We start from the raw sequence: 14,640 nt of genomic DNA, 5'->3' as shown, positions 1-14,640 counted from the left end.
GTTTAAAAAGAGACAAGAGTGATCTGCTATGAAACCAGTGATAGTAATTCAGTCAAGTCACTGCTGGGTCACATCCCAAAGTGCCACATACATCGTAAGAGCAATTCTCCACGAAATACAGCCTTTTACTCTGCTTGAAATGCAGAGACCTCAGTATACTTCAGTAGGCTTTGTTGTCAACAGCTTTATTTGTTGTGTGTGTGACAATTAGTGGTGGGTGGGACAAATAATTGATATCTCTCATGAGCTGCAAGATGTATTCGTCTTCTTTATGACACCTCATGGTCCAGCATATTCTTTCAGATAGCCATCATCAACTTATCAGTGTGCAATTCCCATTTACCAAGTAATGCTTTTGCTGGATCATCCTTATCCATGTACAAATTCAGCTCAGCTATACAAAATCAATGAGGAGCAGATGAAAAAAAAATGAACTGTTTTAAACAGTGCAGTGTTGAGTGTTGATTATTACAGTGTAGGCAACTTTAATTAATGAAATATCATAAAGAAAAATAATGACAGAAGACAATAAAAATTTGTTAATACTATCAGATATAGAAAAATCTGTACATACAAAGCTATTTTCTGTATCTTCTTTTTTATAAAATGCTCGAAAAAATGAACGATTGTTTTCCCGCTTATAAGGCTTTAAAATAGTTATTTAGACTAAGTTGATCGTCCGATTCCAGTTGTGACATTGATTTGCAGTCATAGGACATGACGTGTTATCGTTTGTGAAGTACGCATTTTTACATTTGTGAATAACTGAAGCAAGTTGCCAATCCTTGCAGTGCATTGGAATCTTATCAAGATTCTTATTATTGCGCACTGTGTTTTCAGGACGGTATAAAAGCTTTATTGTTTTCTTGTAAGACGACGCATTAATTCTTCACTCCTGTGGCCGCATTGCCTGTAGTTGCTTTACAATTCCTGACCGTATTTTCGTTCCGTCGTTACAACTAAAAGAAAATGCATGTTTTTTTTCACTAGACGCTTTATACTTGCTGAGAAAAATCAAAATAAAAATAAAAAAACAGTAAACAGTGGTGTGCGAAAAAGTATGCCACGTAAAACGCAAGAAATGCCGAGTCCTGCAGAGCAACGAAAAATTAGACTACAGTTATCAGTCTACAATGAAGAAACATAGCAAAGATGTGCCAGAACACAGCATTTCCTTATGTAGGCAAGAAACCAACAGATATCACCGTGACTAAACTGAAATACTGTTAACGAACTGTTTTTGATGTTAAAAGCAAATCAAATTGTAAATATCTTTAAGCACAGACCACTGCTGATGCTTTACCTCAATAAAGGGAAACGCGTCTGGTGAAAAGAAACGTGCATTTTTTTGCAGTTGTAAGACGGAACGATTCTCTCACGACGTATTAATATCAAATGTTAATAAAAAAAGTATTGCGAAATAGTCCAGTGATTTGTAGTCAATCTGTATCTAGTCGCTTAATGAGTGAATGATTGCGTTAAGTATTATCCAGTGTCGTATTTCACGTTAGGAGCAATGTCCGAAATTCTACAGATAAATTATGGCACTGTCTTTTCAGACTTACATAATTAAGCAAATCACACTAAAGTTCTCATTAGGGTTATATTGTAAAACAGGAGTAAGGAACACTAAAATTTTTATATTTCGACAAATAATTAATTGTATACACAGTTACGAATGAAAAAAAAGCAAATATCGTCTCCAGTAATTTGTAGTAAAGGTGTACAATGTAAAAAGTCACGAACTGGAATCGTCCCACATGATCTGTTTCGGGCACTTTCTTTTACATGCAGTGTCATACTCTTATTGTGTTCAGAGGCAATTATGTTACTTGTTTACAATTATGCTTCATCATCGCAGCGTTTGTGTTTCCAGTGGCAGTGATTCCGTCATAGCGATCAGCCACATAAGCTCTGCGGGTACGAGTCCTTCAGAGGGTTGAGCTTCTGGTAGGCGCCGTATTTCCATAAAAGGACACCACGTAGACACGCTGCTGGTTCTTGAGGTTTTCCGGGGCGCCGCATCTTCCAGCATACCGGATACCATACTTGCCAGCAGCCTGTCAATGATCGAGACGTCACCTGATGGCTCTGACGCACTCTGCCATCCCCATGGGCTCCAGTACCCACCAAATGGGCTTGTGTAGTCACGATACAATCCGTTAAGAAACGTTCCTGTATTTATAGACTCCCTGGGAACACTGTCGACGTTTTCCTGCATCTCATCGGAGTTGGTAAACAGCTCCTTTATTATTTCAAGCGCTACCTTCACGGCGTTCGACATTTCATTTCGTTTGTCTGGTGTTGACTCTTCATGTGGAGTGAGATTTATGGATGTTATGGTTGGTGTTGACTCTTCATGTGGAGTGAGATTTATGGATGTTATGGTTTTCAAGAAGTCATTCAGAATATCGTGGAACATTTCTCCGTTCCCAGTTTTGTCACTGGCTGAATGTGAGTGAACATTTTCGGGCTCAAATCCGCCATGATGTTCAGTGTGTTCGTCAGAATTTCCAAATAAAACGTACGAGGTGCCGTCCTTGTAAATCGCATCTTCGTTACCCACCACCTTCCTCCCATCACCGATTCTCCGAAAGACGACATACGGGTAACTGTAAACAATTTTCTGTTCGTTACCAACACTCTTAGATTCCTGAGGCTGCAAATCAACAGCGTATGTACTCTCAAGAGCTCCATCCGCGTTATCAGATTCAAATTTCACATCTTCAACTGCCTTGTAGTCGCCTTCGCTATCCTTATAAACGCTCAGTTTGTCAGATAAGATGCCGAGGTCACCAGGTTTCCAGTGGAACTCGTTGGTGTCCTGAGATATTTCGTTGTCATCGATAGTGCGGCGTATCCTGGTCACTTCATCCTGTAAACAGAAAAATTTCTGTTAGATGGCTTCTAAGACCGATGGTTTAAGGAACTGACCAAATCAAAACTTCGTCAGTGCTTGAGTTGTGTCAAGACAATACTACTTATTCCACTGACTACACATTACCCTTTTTGTTATAGGGTGATCGCTATTCCCAGTAAGCCACTTTCTCCTCACAAAAAAACACCAACAAGACGGCTTCTGCCAGTTATTAGCCGTTCCTGCAAACATAAAACTGCGACACTGTGAAGCCACAGTAATATGTACTTCAGCAACGGCCACTGGGTCAATGAACACACCTAATCCGAAGAACCACGAGCGTAGCTCACTTATTAACTGGGTAACTGATTGGATGCCTCAAGAATTATGATTTATGGGAAACGATGGTTACTAAGATTTTATTTAAAAAGCACCTACAATGAAATTTATCAGAGCATCTTATCTGTTATGGGCAACGGCCTTGCCGCAGTGGATACACCGGTTCCCCTCAGATCACGTAAGTTAAGCGCTGTCGGGTGTGCCAGGCATTTGGATGGGTGACCATCTGGGCCTCCACGAGCTGTTGCCATTTTTCGGGGTGTACTCAGCCTCGTAATGGCAACTGAGGAGCTACTCGACCGAATAGTAGCGGCTCCGGTCACAGAAAACCACCATAACGACTGGGAGAGCAGTGTGCTGACGCCGGCCGAAGTGGCCATGCGGTTCTAGGCGCTGCAGTCTGGAACCGCGAGACCGTTACGGTCGCAGGTTCGAATCCTGCCTCGGGCATGGATGTGTGTGATGTCCTTAGGTTAGTTAGGTTTAACTAGTTCCAAGTTCTAGGGGACTAATGACCTCAGAAGTTGAGTCCCATAGTGCTCACAGCCATTTGAATCATTTTTCGTGTGCTAACCACACGTCCCTCCTATCCGCATCCTCATCTGAGGATGACACGGCGGTCGGATGGTCCCGATGGGCCACTTGTGGCCTGAAGACGGAGTTCTTATCTTATCTGTTATAAAGTTTTAAGAAATCACAGTTTACAACGGTTTAACTGGTGTCTACTCTTTGGCAACATGGAATATTACTGTTTTATATAAAAGATGATGATTTCTATTATATTGTAAATTTCTAAACATTAAAAGATCATATGACTCATACATGAACTATTTAAAACCACAGACCAATATAATCCATCTTTCTTCACATTAAATTAAAAATATCATTGTAAAAAGAAAATAATAATAATGATCTGGTGTCTGCAGTTGAAACTTCCGGGCTGAGAGGCAGTGGTCGATGTATAAAATTTCCACCTGACGTTTCGTCTCCATCTGCGGGAGACATCTTCTGAGGTCGTCCTGCTACTGCCCTCAGAAGATGTCTCCCGCAGATGGATACCAAACGTCAGGTGGAAATTTTATACATCGACCACGGCCTCTCAGCCCGGAAGTTACAACTGAAGACAACACGTGCCGTGAAAGCCTACATTGTATGAATGATCTGGTGTGTTTTTGTTTGGATGTACGGAGCTGGCATATGGGAGGACATTGTGGGTGATTAAACGCAAACTCTTGGTTGCTCTTGATGAGATAGACTGGGTCAGAAGTGCACTTATGGGGTGACTGCAGTTGCCGTAGCTAAATGCGAGCATTAAACGCGATCGTAGCGAGTTGTGTAGTGAATTTCGATTCCATTCGTTGCGAGTTGTCATCGCTGATAGTGGTGGTTAGTGATAAATCCTGCATAAGTAAGCGAGAGAGTTAATTTTGCAGTATTTAACCTTTCTTCAAGAGGAAAGCATTCGCATGCGCTTACCGCAACCGTCGTTTTGAATAGTCAACAATGCAATCCTCGTCCCTGCCTCTAAATGCTCGAACCGCCATCGTTCATGTATCGGACTATAGTTTGCGGCTATTTCATTAACAGAGAAATGTTATTTTAAGGGGCTGTGTAATATTCCGTTTATTAATACTGTCTACATGTAATCTTGACGAGAAAGTTTGCTAGATTATTTTAAGGACAGCCTTTTTCACACATGTACACTGCCCAACAAAATAAAATAATTCCTTTTTCGAAAATAATTTTTTCGAATCCCTGCAATTGTCTCCCATTGCCACGCATAAGTTTGAAATTTGGTTCAACGATTCCTGCAGCCTTTCTCTGTAATGGTGCAAATGCGTGGAGCCCTGCTACCTTACCCTCGGGCACGGCGACAGTTCAAACAACAAGGTGTCGACACACGCGAAAAAATATGTACCTGTCAGTAACTTCGACACCCATGCAGCCTCGTGGCTCCTCAGGTGCTAGAGTACCTGCGAGACTGACTTTGTGTTGGAAGCCTCTGACTGGTATATTTTTAACGTGCTCAACAAACGTGGGTGGGTGGCATCGACAGTGTTGGTGAACTGGAGGGTCTTAGAGGGACCGTTTGCCGTTTTATCCATGCGCATGTTAATGTCGCATCGAGCTGAACAAGCACCGCTTGCTGCTTCTGATCCAGTTCTGGTGTGATCGAATGGTTTTGAACGTTCCTAAGTGGTTCCACCGTGTACATTAGAGCAAAAATTTCCGTCGCACTATACTCCAAGCCGGCCAGTGTGGCCGACCGGTTCTAGGCGCTTCAGTCTGGAACCGCGCGACCACTACAGTCGCAGTTTCGAATCGTGCCTCGGGCATGGATGTGTGTGATGTCCTTAGTTTAGCTAAGTTTAAGTAGTTCTAAGTTCTGATGACCTCAGATGTTAAGTCCTATAGTGCTCAGAGCAATTTGAACCATTATACTCCAAAGAGATCAAACGGGGTTGCAGCCTCATGATGTCCTTGGAGTTGAAACGCCCTGGCGATGGCAGCAGTGCAAATGTTGTAAAGAATGTCGGTCTGTTGTTATATTGAACAGAGAACTGTCATTTTTGACCGCTCAGTGAGTGGGAGTCATCGTCTCAGGGGAAAGCGTGTCATTAAGACCGTTTATGCCACCCTCTGAGGCCTCTTCGTGTCGTTTCTGAATGACAGGACCGCAGCTCGTGGTCTAGTGGCTAGCGATGCTGGCTCTGGTTCAAATGGTTCAAATGGCTCTGAGCACTATGGGACTTAACTGCTGAGGTCATCAGTCATCAAGAACTTAGAACTACTTAAACTTCAGTAACCTAAGGACATCACACAAATCCATGCCCGAGGCAGGATTCGAATCTGCGACCGTAGCGGTCGCGCGGTTCCAGACTGTAGTGCCTAGAACCGATGGGCCACCGCGGCCGGCTGCCTCTGGATCTCGGGGTACTGGGTTCCATTCCCCGCCAGGTTGGGGATTTGCTCTGCCGGGGACTGGGTGTTTGTGTTGTCCTCATCATTTCATCATCGTCATCATCATCGTTCGTGACAGTGGCTAGACTGGATTGTGTAAAAATTGGGGCGTTCTACGAGCGCTGATGACCGCGCAGTTGAGCGACGATGTCTCTGAAATCTTTTCGTCGCCACACATAAGAAAACCGCGTGATTTCAACGTTGGGTGTCACGGTTCTGACCTCAATCGAAGCAGCGTCGAAGGGAGGAAGGGCTGAAATGGGGGTGGGGGAGGGAGGCGATGGCCAGCCTATTGTGTGACACATCCACGGCGACATAGGGCAGAATGCTGGTGAAATTGTGTGCCAATGTGACCTCGTTAATCCACGTCACAGCTAACATGAATTCCGGAGCTGTGGTCTTTTTTCCGCGTGTGTCGACACTTTGCTGCTTGATGTGTCGCCGAGCCCGAGGGTAAAGACGCACGGTGTCATTACAGAGGTAGGTTGCAGGCTGACTTGAGCCAAACTTCAAACTCATGAGTCGCATTGGGAAACAGTTAGGGGTTTCGTGAGAGTGAGCCCGTAATTGCGTTGCACAGATTATTAGCATGTAAATAAATGCTATACTGCATACAGCAGATAGAATCTAAGCAGTTTGCATTGTCTTCGTCGATACATCAAGAAAACAATTTGTCTTTATCCTAGATACATTCTGTCATAACGTTACATTCCCTACCAACAAGCTACCCAGTTGGTAACTGTTTTAGAGAATTTCGAATTCCTCTTGCTGTATTCAAAATTTTCTATATTCCTCTTCGTAATGCACTCCTGCATTTTCATTCTTGTGAATTTCAGAATACTGTGATCATTATTAGGTTATAAACAGGATAATGGTATACGTATGCAAATCGGTGTGGTATATGCAGTGTCGTTTATGTTTTTCAATTCTCCATCTGATCATGAAGCAGACCCAGTAGACCGCGTCTTTCGGTGTATGCTAAGTATACCTTCTCCTTTGTGGCCTTTGAAGATAGTACTTGCTACAGATACTTGAAACCTATCCCAGAGCTCTACCCATCTCTCCCACCCATACCCTTCTCCCAGTCCTTATTTTCCATCGACTTCGATTCCCTGGCTCTCCGCCAGATGTGTGAGTAACGCAGTTTATCTTCTGTAGTAATAAGGACCAGGAACGCGAAGATACCAAAAAATAAATAAGTAAAATAAAATAACAAATTAAATAAGTACATAAATAAATAATTGTTTACCTGGTATGAGGGATCGACCCCGTCAACACATCCAGGGTCTGTGCAGAGCCGACGTCCATTCTCATTGCCGTCAATTCTGCCAAGAGCAGCTGAGCATAAGGCGAGGACCACCACACAGGTCCACGAGGCAGACAAGCAGGCGCACCGTCGTGGCCGGACTACTGAAACAAAACAAATACAGCGAGCCTTACTCCGCATCACGAGCAGCGATTCCAACGCCACGAAACTCATATTTCACAATGATGACGTTATTTCTACAAAATTAAAAAGAAAATAAGAGTAACGTATTGTACTACTGGTGATAAGCGGTGGATCCTACCATTTTATGTAAATACGTTGTAGCAACACGAAAGTTTTTTAAAAAAGTTTCAGTATTTTTTCCTATAAATAGCTTTACTGTTTCTGTAAAATATTCACCTTTAAAATTTATACACTTTTGCAAGCGTTCGAAACAAACATGGGAACTTTTACTTTTTTTACTCTCATGTTGGTACCTCAAGGTTCAACGACTTATTGAGGTAATGAAAAACGTTGTCCAAGCATTTCTGTTTGATATAACAGTGTACAACGAAGTGGTCAGGAGGTAAATGAGGCGGATATGGCCAATGAGATGTTAATTGGATCAAAAGCTCAATTGTTTAACTTGCCTTGCGTTATATGGCATTGTCGTGCTGAAGACTTCTGCTTTCCAGTGTGCGGACATTTTCAACATCACGGTTTCCTCTAATGAACATGTCATATTCTCAACCCACTCCCAAGAATCTTCGGAGGGCAGCCGACATGCCAAGACGGACATGAAGTTCTTTTGAAATGACGTCTAGCATTCGTCAGGTGCCACGATTTCTCTAACGCATTAATGCCAGGCCTGTACGGTGCATAATGCTATAGAACGCATGTGTATTTATGTGATGTTTGATTTTGGCAAACGTTAATACAGCTTGTTCATCTCGTCATCTTGTGAGGAAGTTCAGCTTGCTGAGAAGTCGGCTTTAGTTGCATTCAAAATCAACAACGCCTGTAGAAGAGTTTGAGACGCATTGAGAAAACGAGAAACTAAGAATCGTTTATTTGCTTTGTGATGGCCGGAAGATTGATGGGCTCTTACGGAAACATGACAAATAGTGTTCATCGCTCTCGTCAATGAAGATATCAAGCCTTTTTCGTAATGTTAGAAGATTCAGGTCTTCGAAAAATGGGTGAGGAACGATGTATGTGGAGGCAGACTATTAGAACAGCCGAGAACAAGTGGAAGAAACATGAGCAATACATCCGAATAAAATTACAAATCAACTTTGACGAAGCACTGCCTCAGTGCAATATGAAATAAAATACGACGATGATGCAAACGCCAAGTTTCTGACACTGCTTAATTAAGAAGTCAATCGAAATAAGTATGTCGGAAAATCCAATAAACCGGGATACAGGTTTCAAATTAAACAAGTCTTGGGAAAAATTTGGAAAGTTGACGTAAGTTCTTACGGGACCAAACTGCTGAGATCATCGCTCCCTGGGCTTACTAACTGCTTAATCTAACTTAAATTGACTTGCGCAGCACAGACACCCATGCCCGAGGGAGGACTCGAACCTCCGACGGGGACAGCCGTGCGGACCGTGGCAAGGCGCCACAAATCACGCGGCTACCCCACGCAGACATGTCTTGGGGTTCCACGCTCAGTTTATTAGAATATCGCCGGCCGTCTCATCCACTAGACCTCGAATATGTTGAGAAAACCTGAGAATAAGTGTCGAAATACAGAAGACCATCAAAGACGCAGCGGGGGCTGGGACTCGAATATGCATCAAATAGCGGCCTGACACCAGTCTGGAAGAAGTCCAAGCAGCAATAAGCGTAACAACACAGCTCGTAACAAGCGGATTGCTGTGTCGGTCGTCAAAATATTGTGCATAAAGTGGAAGCAACAACTCGGCTGAAGTACCGAAAGCACAACATTAATCGCGTCACACTGGGAGGTATTACATACACGTTGTGGACGGAGCCCGAGCAGAGCTCGGACTGTGGCAGTTAGTCTGGCGTATGACGCCGGAGACTTGGTCTGCTGCGCGTAAAATTTCGTACCCAACATTGCGCCGCCTGCCTTTCGTCGGAAGCCATGTACACTGAACAAGGAAGAGTCTCCACATCGTCCTGCGACGTAGTTTTCGAATTGTGAACTATCTATACACAAAAGCGCTTTCTATGTTTGTGTTCTGTATTGAGTCCCGTGCTGCTTTCGTATACGATGTGTATCTTTGTTGGCACACTGCTCGCACTCTACATAGGTTTGACATGCGGAATTTCGATTATGTTGATGTTTGTGACGCCATCGAGGAGGAAAATGGCGTTTCCCCCTTACAGAAGAGGCGTTGACGATTCAGATTCTGATCTAGATTTCTGCGTAGCTGAATGCTCAAATAAGTAACAAATAATACAGTAATGTAGTGGACATTTGAAATATTGTATCGCCTAAATGAATACTCATAAAACGCTTCCGGTAGTAAAAAGTATCATGAAAACAGCACACAACAATTTTCTGCAAAGCGTGTTCCGATGTGAATAAGAGCCAGAAGGGTAAAACGTGCCGCACAGAGACGTTCAGATGGTGCCCCAAATTGTGATGTAGCCCTTTGTATGCCTGAATGTTACAAAACACCTCACATTGTCCAAATATGAGTAAGACATGCGTACACAAGGTTTCGATCGGAATAAAAACATGGTTTAGGGAAACATTTTATATGTCTGCTAATTTTACTATTTTATTATAACAATTTAACATTACATTAACAAGATTTCATAATTTGAAATGAAACTTCATACACGTTTATTGCATTCACAGCTGCAAAGCTATCATATGCGAAATGTGTGTTGAAAGCAGCAGCCCAACTATCCGTCCAGGGTATTTTATTCTCTAAATAAGAAGCGACAGGTTTGCATTCGATGTGGATCTAACTCAGCGCATTTTACCGACTGTGCGCAGACGCTTACAAAAACTTTTGGCTGCTTTCTTACCCGAGCAGAGTACTTTCGGTGCTCAACAATTACATAGTTGATGCATTGCCTGTTGGCTCCTGTCTCGGGGCCTTCGGACGACGTTTATTTACCAGTTCTTCTGACGTTTCGTCTGCAGACTTAGCCACCCACCCAGAAAGTCAAAAAATTGCTAAACAAACGTCGGCCAAAGATCCTATGACAAAAACAAACAGGCAACACCTGAACGAGTGTTGCCGAAAGACAATAATTTTGTATTCATTAGTACTCATTCAGATGTCGTGCAGCTAGCTTATTTACAAGTTGCAAGCATTCGGGAACGGGTAGAACGGTTGTAAACATGGGTAATTAGAGCGTCCTTGTGTTAATATTCCCTGGAGAGCAAATCTCTCAGTAACTTCGATGAGTCGGACATGTATTTATGTCCTGTTGTTGTTGTTGTTGTTGTGGTCTTCAGTCCTGAAACTGGTTTCATGCAGCTCTCCATGCTACTCTATCCTGTGCAAGCTTCTTCATCTCCCAGTACCTACTGCAACCTACGTCCTTCTGAATCTGCTTAGTGTAGTCATCTCTTGGTCTCCCTCTACGATTTTTACCCTCCACGCTGCCCTCCAATACTAAATTGGTGATCCCTTGATGCCTCAGAACATGTCCTACCAACCGATCCCTTCTTCTGGTCAAGTTGTGCCACAAACTTCTCTTCTCCCCAATCCGATTCAATACTTCCTCATTAGTTATGTGATCTACCCATCTAATCTTCAGCATTCTTCTGTAGCACCACATTTCGAAAGCTTCTATTCTCTTCTTGTCCAAACTATTTATCGTCCATGATTCACTTCCATACATGGCTACACTCCATACAAATACTTTCAGAAATGACTTCCTGACACTTAAATCTATACTCGATGTTAACAAACTTCTCTTCTTCAGAAACGCTTTCCTTGCCATTGCCAGTCTACATTTTATATCCTCTCTACTTCGACCATCATCAGTTATTTTGCTCCCCAAATAGCAAAACTCCTTTACAACTTTAAGTGTCTCACTTCCTAATCTAACTCCCTCAGCATCACCCGACTTAATTCGACTACATTCCATTATCCTCGTTTTGCTTTTGTTGATGGTCATCTTATATCCTCCTTTCAAGACACTATCCATTCCGTTCAACTGCTCTTCCAAGTCTTTTGCTGTCTCTGACAGAATTACGATGTCATCGGCGAACCTCAAAGTTTTTATTTCTACTCCATGGGTTTTAATACCTACTCCAAATTTTTCTTTTGTTTCCTTTACTGCTTGCTCAATATACAGATTGAATAACATCGGGGATAGGCTACAACCCTGTCTTACTCCCTTCCCCACTACTGCTTCCCTTTCATGTCCCTCGACTCTTATAACTGCCATCTGGTTTCTGTACAAATTGTAAATAGCCTTTCGCTCCCTGTATTTTACCCCTGCCACCTTCAGAATTTGAAAGAGAGTATTCCAGTCAACATTGTCAAAAGCTTTCTCTAAGTCTACAAATGCTAGAAACGTACGTTTGCCTTTTCTTAATCTAGCTTCTAAGATAAGCCGTAGGGTCAGTATTGCCTCACGTGTTCCAACATTTCTACGGAATCCAAACTGATCTTCCCCGAGGTCGGCTTCTACCAGTTTTTCCATTCGTCTGTAAAGAACTCGCGTTAGTATTTTACAGCTGTGACTTATTAAACTGATAGTTCGGTAATTTTCACATCTGTCAACACCTGCTTTCTTTGGGATTGGAATTATTACATTCTTCCTGAAGTCTGAGGGTATTTCGCCTGTCTCATACATCTTGCTCACCAGATGGTAGAGTTTTGTCAGGACTGGCTCTCCCAAGGCCGTCAGTAGTTCCAATGGAATGTTGTCGACTCCGGGGGCCTTATGTCCTATGTCCTATACAGCACAAATGATTATTAAAAAAATGAACACTGATACACAAAGGATTTGACAAACTTTTGGGAGTATGACCTACATGTAGGACATTGGTCGGGAAACCGCTCTTGGCCCCTTGATACAAAATATACCTGCGGGTTCTTTGTGGACAGTGCTAATGGAAGAAACTTCGCGTGGCCTATGGACACAACTTGGTTTTCGACCAGCGGGAGTTTCTTTTGAAGAAGTGGCGTTACGCGGGGGTGTAGGTCACTCACACCACGTGCAATCGCAGCCACCCGCACCGCTTCTGCTGCTTATGATAATATCTCGGAAAGTGAGGGCGGCTTGGGGAGGGGTGATCAATGCTCCGAAGACAGAAAATAAAGCAATTGAAGGGATATCTACTCCGTTGGAGGTTATGGAACAGATCCTCGTGAAGTGTGCAATCTGGCGAAAGAAGAAGATGAACTAACAAGAGAGCCTTTGGAAAATCGATTTAATAATAAGTCTGATTCGGAAATAAGTTAAACGGAATATGATAGTGAAAAATAAATATAAACTTGTGTAATAAAAAATAAAATCAGTTCTAAGTGAAGCTGTTTTTCTTATTTCTATTTTTACATGCTTAATTGCTGTGTCGTTATCCTTAGGCGAGTGCTTTGAAGGGAAGGTAGCGTTTGCTATTTTGTTCTTATTCTGGCCTACATATTTTCTTCCTTTAATCGGGTCTACAAATTTTCTTTCCTTTTTCGGTTGTACATATTCATACGAACAGTGATTTTCAACCATAAACCTTATCAAGAGTAAATGGGGAAGTCGTCTTAGTTCTGAGAACCTGGAACTGTGCGTAAAATTAAAACAAAGTACAAACCCGACTTATCCAAGCTTTCCAAGGAGATGCAAGGGCACTGTTCATATTACCTTTTGGTAGTCATTGTCATGATTTGATTTTATGAATAACATAAAATATAATGTTATCAATAAAGAATATCGTTATGTGTTACATTATGTTTTATTCAACGCACCTAAATTTTAACTTAGATATGAAAGTTGACTGAAGTTACAATTTAATTTTATCAATAGAGAATGTCCTTAAGAATTACATCAAGTTTTATTCGACGTACCTGAAGTTTAACTAGAACATAAAACTTATAGTCTGTTATATTAATTTTAGGAAGCATTGTGGAGCGAAAGAAGACATATTAACGAGTACTGACAAAGGTACATTGAGGTGGTTTGGATGCACAGACATGATGAACGAAAGGAGATAGACGAAAAAATTATATAAGACGATTGCTGGTGGTACTTCATACAGATTGAGGACATTTTTTTAGCGAAGGCCAGTTTAATTAAATCACTAGGTCCGAATAGGCCTCGAAAGGGCCAACGGTAACGGCCGACCACCGTATCATCCTCAGCCGATAGGCGTCACTGGATGCAGGCGGATGCGGAGTAGTACGTGGTCAGCACACCGTTCTCCTGACGGCTGTCAGTTTTCGTAACTGGAGACAACACTTCTCAGTCAAATAGCTCCTCAATTGGCCTCGCAAGGGCTGAGAGAACCCCGCTTGCCTACAGCGCTCGGGAGACCAAGGTGCTCACCTATCCAAGTGTTAGCCGAGTCCAACATCGCTTAACTTTCGTGATCTGACGGGGACCGAGGTTACCACCGCGGCAAGGCCCTTGGCATAGGCCAGCTTAAGGATACCCTAATTAAGTAAATAATGACGCACGTACCTGTACAGTTGAAGTTTAAAAAGTTTCGCTCTCAAAAAACTTTCGATCTTCGTGCTGCTGATGTGAGGCTCTTTTGATTAATGTGTGTTCCGACCACTGATCTACGAAACTTGGTCTGTTTATAACAGATTGGTAGTGAACTACCGATGAGAGAGGTACACGCATCGTGTCTCACCTGACATAGCCAGGACCCAGAAGCTGCGCGTATTGTAAGTTACTGCACACTGAACACCGTGCGACGTTGCGCAGCTCATAAAGTGTCCTTCCGCCCTGGTGAGCAGGGGCCGTATCACCAGAGCAGCTGCGTCGCTGCTGCAGGCGTGACAGGCGCGCGTGCCAGACGTGTCCTGCAGCTGCACCAGCGCCGTCTTTGTTATCATAACAAAGTGCTTCGCAGCTGCTCCTGCTCCTCAGCTCTTTTGTGACCAGGTTCCAAACTCCGCTGTACGGTGAACACGGTTCGGCGATGACTCCATGGCATTCCGATAAGAAAACAACTTTTCCTCCCCAGTTCACAACATACAGTTCTACATCTACATCTACATACATACTCCGCTAGCCACCAAGCGGTGTGTGGCGGAGGGCTCAATTCGCGCTAAAGTCATATTCCCGACCCCC

The 14,640-nt window shown here is 43.0% G+C and overlaps 1 protein-coding gene across 2 annotated transcripts; it reads right to left on the bottom strand.

The window, feature by feature from the left end:
- Nucleotides 1-1,589: 1,589 nt before the first annotated feature.
- On the bottom strand, nucleotides 1,590-14,461 carry LOC126323023 (uncharacterized). Of its 2 annotated transcripts, none has more exons than XM_049994601.1 (3): nucleotides 14,198-14,461; nucleotides 7,407-7,567; nucleotides 1,590-2,875 (listed from the first exon to the last, which is right to left on the bottom strand). In XM_049994601.1, exons 1-3 carry the CDS (start codon nucleotides 14,400-14,402, stop codon nucleotides 1,853-1,855), a joined length of 1,389 nt encoding a protein of 462 aa, XP_049850558.1. In that variant the 5' UTR covers nucleotides 14,403-14,461; the 3' UTR covers nucleotides 1,590-1,852. The 2 variants fall into 2 exon arrangements, with proteins under 2 accessions (XP_049850558.1, XP_049850559.1); XM_049994602.1 differs by having other exon boundaries at nucleotides 7,407-7,564; nucleotides 14,198-14,445.
- Nucleotides 14,462-14,640: the final 179 nt, after the last annotated feature.

The sequence above is a fragment of the Schistocerca gregaria genome, chromosome 2, assembly GCF_023897955.1.
Source record: "Schistocerca gregaria isolate iqSchGreg1 chromosome 2, iqSchGreg1.2, whole genome shotgun sequence".
In the NCBI taxonomy this organism is placed as follows: Eukaryota; Metazoa; Arthropoda; class Insecta; order Orthoptera; family Acrididae; genus Schistocerca; species Schistocerca gregaria.
Note: the sequence above shows the minus strand (reverse complement) of the source record. Positions and strands in the feature narration are given on the sequence as shown.

Excerpts from the sequence above, each read along its gene's own strand:
- LOC126323023 (XM_049994601.1), bottom strand. The coding sequence starts at position 14,402 with ATGATAACAAAGACGGCGCTGGTGCAGCTGCAGGACACGTCTGGCACG. Across the intron at positions 7,568-14,197 it reads CTGGGTCCTGGCTATGTCAG|TAGTCCGGCCACGACGGTGC; the intron begins GTGAGACACGAT and ends GTTTTGTTTCAG. Across the intron at positions 2,876-7,406 it reads GGGTCGATCCCTCATACCAG|GATGAAGTGACCAGGATACG; the intron begins GTAAACAATTAT and ends TTCTGTTTACAG.